The sequence below is a fragment of the Poromitra crassiceps genome, assembly GCF_964638095.1.
Source record: "Poromitra crassiceps genome assembly, chromosome: 12".
Lineage (NCBI taxonomy): Eukaryota > Metazoa > Chordata > Actinopteri > Beryciformes > Melamphaidae > Poromitra > Poromitra crassiceps.
In genome coordinates, this window is record NC_139632.1 from 14,588,405 (window position 1) to 14,597,271 (window position 8,867).

The 8,867-nt window shown below is 39.0% G+C and overlaps 2 protein-coding genes across 2 annotated transcripts in view; one reads left to right on the forward strand and one right to left on the reverse strand.

The window, feature by feature from the left end:
* The window catches only part of faf1 (Fas (TNFRSF6) associated factor 1), a 98,510-nt gene extending 93,954 nt beyond the window's left edge, over positions 1-4,556 (reverse strand). Inside the window, exon 1 of the mRNA XM_083646967.1 lies at positions 4,277-4,556. Coding sequence (XP_083503093.1) covers positions 4,277-4,336 — 60 coding nt within the window. The 5' untranslated portion in view covers positions 4,337-4,556. The remainder of the gene's footprint in view (positions 1-4,276) is intronic.
* Positions 4,557-5,713: 1,157 nt separating this feature from the next.
* The window catches only part of cdkn2c (cyclin-dependent kinase inhibitor 2C (p18, inhibits CDK4)), a gene marked incomplete at both ends in the record, with an annotated part of 3,873 nt that continues 719 nt past the window's right edge, over positions 5,714-8,867 (forward strand). The window contains one exon of the mRNA XM_083647220.1: positions 5,714-5,782. Coding sequence (XP_083503346.1) covers positions 5,714-5,782 — 69 coding nt within the window. The remainder of the gene's footprint in view (positions 5,783-8,867) is intronic.

Genomic DNA, 8,867 nt, shown 5'->3' on the forward strand with positions numbered 1-8,867 from the left:
AGTGTGTAGTTATACTATTCTCAGTTGCAGTTCAACTGAGTGCATGTTAAGCTGTTTGCTGATAAATTTCAGTTTCTAGACTGCAGAGAAGGCTTCTTAAAGCTAGGAGGACCAGCTCTCCCATTAACCTGATTATTGGTACAATTTGGTTACTGACCTGCTAAGCGGGTCAGCTGGTCATTTATTAGAAACTAATTGTAGGTGAAATTCAGTTTAGAACGGCTGAGCAGGACAGTTCAAGCAGGTGTGGAGGAAGGTGGTTTTGGGATGTAGTGACTAGGAATGGGGATCGAGACCCAGGAAGCAGCACCCTGACTCGGTTATACATTTCTCGAAACCAGAAAATCAATAAGGTCCAAGCTTCTCGATACTGCTATCGAAACTAGCGGGTCCTGGCGTACCATTGTGTCTCGAGAGTCATGTCATTTCAAATCACTGACACTGATGCACAAACATACATACGGTAGATTGTCTAAAGTTTTTGAATTCAACTGAATTGCCTGCCAACCACTGTTAAACTAAACGAAGAAGAATTGAATTGCCTCACGACCCCTCGTTCGCTTCATTTCTCAATTGGTTGCTTGTTAGGATGGCTGAATATGCAAAGCAGTACCGTAAATTCCGGACTATAAGCCGCGGCTTTTTTCCCGTTTTTTGGCCTTTTTTGCCCCCTGCGGCTTATATAACGGTGCGGCTTATCTATGGATTTTTCCAGCAAACGGCCACTCGGGAACCTCCAAAATCTATGGATGTTGGTATGAGGCAGAACGAGAGCAAGACAGACATTATGAGAGCGAGACCCTGATTGGATGATGTTGCAAAAAATGTGCCTCGCGACCTGATTGGAGCACTGTGCCACTACTCTCTCTCAGCCACTACGGTAAAACACCCTCCCTCCCTCCTCCCTCGCTCCGGGGGGAAAAAGGCAGCGATTGAGCCTGAAAGACAGTCTGAATGAAATTGAATGTAACATTCCCAATTCTATGTATTACATTCTAAAAAACTAACAGCAACATTTTGGAAGGCTAAGCCACACAACTAGCTCGTTGTAATCTAACATCATGCTTCAAAAGATGGAGAACTGGCTGTGTTACGACGATGGCGGCGATTGAGCCTGAAAGCCATGTCTGAGACAGTAGCGAGACAGGAACAACAACAGCAGCAGCAGCAAAGGATCATGCACAAACCCGAGACGAAAGGGACTGTCCGTCAGGGCGCGGACGACTGTGTGTCAGCAACTCCCTCCCGACTACCAGGAGAAAATTACAAACTTCGGCGAATTCACACAAAGAAAGATCAAGGAATATTCCATCGGACCGGAGCAGATCATAAATATGGATGAAGTGCCTTTGACGTTCGACCTGCCTCTCACTAGGACTGTTAACAAGAAAGGTGAATCGTCCATCACGTTGAGAACCACAGGTCACGAGAGAACGAATTTCACTTGTGTTCTTGGCTGCACAGCAGCTCCCGCCGATGGTGATTTTTAAGCATCTCACAATGTGTGATTTTGTCTGGGGATTAGTGACCTGACTTTTGTTTTGTTGAAATGTTAATAAATGGGAGCTTCCCCAAACAGCCATCTCTTTCCCGACAATCCCCTCTGTGCACGAAGCCTTACATATGGTAATTAAACATCAAAACACCCGCGGCTTATAGACCGGTGCGGCTTATATAAGAAAAAAATAGTCACCTTTGAAGGTGCGGCTTATAGACCGGTGCGCCTTATAGTCCGGAATTTACGGTATATATATATATATATATATATATATATATATATATATATTAGGGATGTTCATTTTGAAAATTTTCCAAAATCGATAATCGGTGAGAATTAACGATCAATTATCGATTATCGATTTTATTAATACTTAGAAAATTTTCAATATTTTCAATTTTTTTTTTTTTTTTTTTTTTTTTTTTTAACAAAATGAATGCCTATGGCAGAAAATACGAAAGACAACGTGTTCTCCTCAATGAACTCTTTATTTCAATGTGTCTCCTCTCCAACACTGCTGTCCCCGGCGCATGCCGGTGTGAATTTCTCATGTTTAAAACAGTTTTGTTGGCACAAAGGCCCGTGCCCAGCCAGAAAACTAGAGACTATATGAAGCTCCACCTCACGTTAGTCGGCTGTGCAATGGAGTGGGGCGAGGAGGAACGAATTCCACCCAAACCTAGTCCAAAAAAAAAAAAAAAAAAAATTTTTTTTTTTTTTTTTTTAATAATTAAAAAATCGATCCAAATGCCACAGGATCGATTCCAATCCTTAACGATCGATTATCGATTTTCGATAATTGATGAACATCCCTAATATATATATATATATATATATATATATATATACATACATATATATATATAATTTATTTTCTTTATAGAAGCAATACCAGTTATGTTAAGAATTTAGTGTTTTCTCATCTTTCCACCAAATAATAGAAGACTATCGATAGATAAAGACTCGGATCGTTAAGCAGTCTCGAAAATGGTATCAATATCAATAAAAAAAAGATGTGTGTATGTGTGTATGTGTGTATGTGTATATATATATATATGCATGCATGCTCCCTCTCCTTTTCATTGCTTTGTTTGAACAGACGAGGGACGTTACAGACACGGAGGATGAAAATGGTGAAATTACTCAAATTAGCGTGGAGGATCCCCCCTCAACTTACAAATCAATCGCAAAAAAATATTGTTAAAATATCATATTGTATCGTTATCGTGAACCCGATATCATGTATCGTATCGTATCGTGAACTGAGTGTATCGTGACACCCCTAATATATATATATATACTGTATATCCCCATCCCTAGTAGTGACATCTGGAGGTGTCATGGGTCTAACTCCACAAAACATCTGTGACATCATGTGGGAGGTCCTCACTTGATTACCCCAAAGAGATAACCAGTCTCACCCACTCCTCTTTCCTCCAACATCCAAACTAGGTTTCTACATAGGGGCTCATATAGCAGAGTTAGTTACATCAGACATGACAAACAGTACAAACACTTTTAAATGGATAACTTTGCTTTATCAGTTCTCTATTCCATCATGGCTTGCCAGGTTTCATATTATTGAACTGTTTGTGCCTGCTTTTCTGCAAAACTCTATCAGTGTCTATGTTTTTCTATGCTTCAAGGGTCTATGGGTAGTAGGTAGGCTTGTTATGTTTAAAATAATAATAAAAAATAATAATATTAAGAAGAAGAAGAAGAAGAAGAAGAAGAAGAAGAAGAAGAAGAAGAAGAAGAAGAAGAAAATGTTATTATTGCCTTGTGCTTTGTCCTGCTTCCCTTTGTTTAACTTACAGTATATCATTCTGTTCAACGATTGATTGTTGATCAGTTGGATCTAGTTAGGTTATTTCTGTTAACTCATTTTAAGACATGCTATGATAAAGGGCTATATAAATAAATGAACATAAACTTGATCATGATAAACATGCCAAACTAAAGCTTATTGTCTCCATTCGTGGCATAAACAGTTCGTGTATTTGCTGCTAGCCGTTGGTGGTCAGCTACAAGATGTATCATCTTCTTGAGTGTTGTCGACCTTGGCATCCATAACGTTATCTTGTTGTTACTAAACTGTGTCTGTCTGTATCACTGACCTATATACAGTCAATGATCTGTATAGCATCATGCTATTAGCATGGTACCTAAACAACGTCAAAACAGTAGCCAATTAGCCAACGGGTTAGCTTGCACGAGCGGTTTATGATCATTATCTCTATTATTTAACTTGGCAAGCGAACGTTAATTCACATTACATTACATGAATGCATGTAGATGATAGGGAAGCCAACGAGGAGGCCGAATGTTATATTTCATTTTCCAAGTTTAAATTTACGTGGGTTACCTTTTAATGTTATGTTATTAGTACCACAAATGGTTACGGCAGAGTGTAAACAAGTTGTCAGTTAACGAGCAACGCATGGTCACTGTCATTATACGTTACACAGTTACTAAACGGACAAACAGTAAACAAAATCACCATTCATGTCACTGGCTAGGTTGTTAGCTTTGCATAACAGTTACCTAGTTAGTTAGCTAGCTAACAGCTAATTGTATTCTGATTCAGTTAACGTTAGCAAGCTGTCAATGTGCTAGCTAGTAGTTTGCTAGCCAAAGAAAGCAAAGCTCTGATCATGTAACGTTACTGTTTACAACGTAAGTCAGGTGATGTGTGTTGTACAATTCAACAATAGCAGACAGTTTAGCTAAGGACATTTCTTTGCTAGCTACTAAAAACGGGGACAGAGAGAGACACACCTGAAAGTCAGCCAAAATCATTTCTCTATCCATGTTGCTATCGCTGCTATCGGAGGCCATGGCAATGACTGGCTAAAAGCAATTCTTCTGCTGGCTCTCGTCGCTTTGTCGCCTCACAGAAGGATGACCGAATATGAACAAAATACTTCGCTCAGACGTGGCGACGTGCGAGAGCTTAGCAAACTGCAAATACGAAACTGTATCGGGATCTACCAGCTTCAGATAATCACAATTCTGTAAACTACAGTGTCCAGTTCTCTCCTATCATTATTCTCAGCTAGCCCATTGCTTTACGGCTAACGTAAAGTGACTGCAGATTGTGGGGGAAAGGGACCAGAGAAAGGGGAGATAATGGATGATGTTATGCAGTTGACTTTTCTCTCCACACACACATAAACATTACTACTCTCCTTTCCCTTTCATGAAAAATGACAAATAGAAAATATTATATTAATTATATTATATTATATCAATATGCCCAGTGTCGTGCCTAATGAGTTTTTAATGCGCCTGCCCACTTACACTTGGGCAATGCGCCTTCATAACAGTAGCCCAGGAATTGATACATAGTAAATGTGATCTCTCAAACATATTCTGCAAGGACAGTGGACACCCTTTTGTGTGATTTTGTCCAAGTAGCCCCACCTGTTTGTTTAACAGTGTGAAATCAAACTATTCATGTTGCTGGGGGCCTGCTGGTGACCTATTAAGTACTCAGATAGGCCTACTATTGGGAACCACTAGTCTAAATCTAAACTACAGAACAGAAAACACTGGAGAATTTCTGTTTAGCCTGCATGAAAGAAAGGCTGCCGTAGATAGAGCCACTGTGATGTTTCTCAACACTAGAGGGCAGTATGATTAAGGCATTGAAACATTGAAGGGAACGCGAGAGTCGAAAACAGAATAAGAAAATAATAACCTATTTCGCTGATTCGCTGGACTTCCCGTTTCTTGGCGTGCAAGTTATAATGAACCATTCAGAATGAGAGACTGATGATATTAAAATGCCATGGTTGGTAGCTGTGCCTCTGAATGAAACCAATAGTATTGCTTTAGGTTTGAATGCAGGCAGGCGCAGGGCATTGGGATTCACAGCAGCAGCTTCATGTCGCACAAATGAATGGGTTCTCTCGGCTCTAGCCCCCTCGCGCAGTCCCGCCTCGTCATCACAGCCCTTGACCAATCCTCCTCTCGCTTTTCTGGTAACAATTTCAAACTGCATTCACTAAAAATAAACTGTCAGGGCAGACATCCGAGATCCTACAAGCCGGTGTCTATTGCCCTCAAATGAACGAACTTTTGCCATGTCGGCGAGGATATTTCGGCAGCAGATAGTGCAGCTATGTTTGGGGATCTAGAGCTTCAAAGACAACGGATCGGACGGCGTTATGACAATCGAGGAGCATCATCATCATCGGTAGGATATATTTCAGAATGAAAACAAGCTTTGCTCAGAATGAATGTGAGATCGTTGTGGCCACACAGTACAGCTGTTACCCGGCAGTGAGTCACGTTGTTTGAATGGCTTCACAGGATGCTTTTACAACATTATTTGCACAGTTACATTTTGGCAACATCTTTTGAAAACGAGCGGGAAGTGGGCGTGAATGTTATCGTATTAGGCTACTTTTGATCACCTGTAAAGCCAGATGTTTTTTCTATTTTTTATTCCCTTTTGCATAGGCTACAGATCGTCGGAGAAAAGGACGCGCGGTAGTTGCCTGTCCTTATTGAAATCATAGACAGTTAGGCTATGTGGATGCAGAGCTGAAGAAAGCTTGTGTGATGGATTATCTCATTTTACGTGAGTTTTGTCAAATACCAAACCTACAATTCCATAAAAAGCAAAAGCTTGTCTTATAGGCTACATACAAAATAGAAAATACAAAAGAAAATACAGACCAACATTATGGCTATAGGGCTATATTATATGTAATATAGGCTATATTACATTTTAGGCGTTTTAGGTTGATCCTATACTACGTGGCTGTTGCTCTTGTTTAGTGCGACAAATAGAAGCGATCGATAGGCACGACCATACAAGCACATAGGCATACCCAGAGTTAGTGCAATAATAGCTCCAACTCCAAGATCATAAACATTAGGCTACTAGCACACAATAATAGTATTAAGGAGGTCAAGGTCAGGATCAGTCATAGTGCACTGCAGATGCAACAATAAATTAGGCCTTTGTGTCCCATACACTTAGGCATGGGCCTATAGTGATGCTAAAGAAATAAAAGGTAGAACGTTTACTGTTCTTCATCATCATCATCACTTTATTGTCAGACACAAGGTCCAATAAAAAAACACACAATACATATAAAACAGGTAAACAACACAATAAGAGCAACCCAACAATACTACAATAAGGCACTGTACCTGTAAATGTTAGGCTCTTATAGAGCACCTTACATTTCGAGTTAAAAAAAAAAGGCCATCCCATAGGTTACATGAGCCGTTAATTTCACACTGTCTTGTTAAACGTTTATGCTGTTGGTGGTGAAGGTTATCACCCGGTAAACTGCACTTCTACAAATGTGCCATGCGGTAGACCTGGTTAAATGTAAACAACAATTCACATCGTATAGCTATACATTTGGTCCCATGACACGGTTGCCAATACACATATTGTTAGAGACTTTACTGAAAAGAAATTGCCCGGTCAGTATAAATCTGCTTGGCACAAAATCGGCATGGAAGTAAACGTTATTATGCATTATTAGGCTATTAGTAAGCCGAAAGCATGTGACCTGGGTTACAAAATACAAATTATAATGTTGGAATTATCCTGGTATCCTGAAAAAGAAGTAGCCTAATTATGAATGGTTGTTATATGTTATTTCAAAATAGTTCTATAGGCTAAAACTCTGTCCAGCTGAAAATATGATAACTCTGAAATTTAGAGAGCTATCAAGCTATATTATTCTGAATGTAGCCTATTGGAGTCACCTTAATTAATAGAAATACAAATAGATAGAAATGTCAAACTTTTTAGTTTGTTAATGTTTTTACTTTTTTGAGGCTAGCCTATTTGAATAATGTTTTTTATTCTTGATATATTATAATAAAACACAAACGCTCTAAAGCCCACTATTTTTGAACATATTTTAATGGAAATCGATTAGCAATTAAAAAAAATACAACCATGATCTGATCCATTGAACCATGATCATGGATGTAAACACACACAAACTATATTCTCTATACACTATAGAAAATGTGAGTTTCTGAATCCCAGTATATTCACAAGGCTTATTTGCATTAAATGTGCAAGAATGCCTGTGCAGAATTTCAAAGAAAAATATATGCTGTCCTTTAGTAGTGCCTTGCATCATGATAGACTTTTGGTGATGCATGTAAACCAAAAAAACTATACCCCAATTTAAGGGCATAATGCACATAATATAGCCTAAAAGTATATGACTAAAATTGATTAGAGATGTTCATAAATAGAACACACACAAAATGATTAGTGTTCATAATGTTAGAGCTATAGGGACTCGGCTACAGCTGCAGCCGAGTTGCGAGCAGGAGAGCAGGAAGAGTGGGTGGCACTAACTCGGCCTATGACCAGGCAGGCCCTCTCTTTTGCATGCATGCATCATAGTAAGGCAGCCTATGACTGAGACTGTCTCAGTCATAGGCTGCCTTACTATGCAAGGAGGGAGGTGGGATTGAGGAGGGAGGTGGGATTGAGGCCTCACAATATAACAGGCCTGCCATCTTCTAAAAGCATAGCCTAAACGCCTCGTCTCATAGCCTATCTGTTTTATGTCTGTTTTGTTTTTTCTTAATAAGAATGGCCGAACGTTCACAATCTGACAAGCTCTGCAGTGCTTCTGCCAATGGAAACCTACCTGAAGTGTTGTTTTTGCTGCAAAATGGGGCAGATGTTAATGGACCTAATATATATGGGAGAACTTCATTGCAGGTTAGTAAACTATATTTTCAAATTAAAAGTTAAGTGTATTCATATTGGTAGCTAGATTGTTCTGCATGCAGTAACAAAGCCTTTGTATTAAGTTAACATAATGATGTTGAAAATCTGAATAGTCAAAATTGTTCTCACTAGTACACTCTACAGTAATAACATGTGTTACAAAATTGTGGATTTTTCCAAATCATTTTGGAAATTAACTTTCTGAGCCTATATACAAAAATTATGTTGTTTTGTGTAGGCAATCTTATAGCCTATTTTACAGTAAAATATGAAAATCAGAAGCTGAAATTAACTTTGATTGATTTAGGCTGCTACTTAGTTTGCAATTGAGTTTCATACTTTATTTTCAGCATAGATTTGGCATTTTAGTCTATAAGAAAAACAAGTTATTATAGATATAATGAACAATAAGCCCATTTCTGTGCTGTGCAAAAGATGATGACTGTTCTGGCTGCAGTTAGTGCTCTGTCAGTTAACAAAATGGTGGTGAATGAGGAAATGGAGGGGTCAAACTGAACTCCATGTGCAGTTTTGAACTGCACTAATAAACCATAGACTATACTGCATAGGCTATTGCTATAAGCCTGCATGTAGGCTATTCAGACCTAGATTTTTTTAAGGGTATACCTATAGGCCTACTGTAGG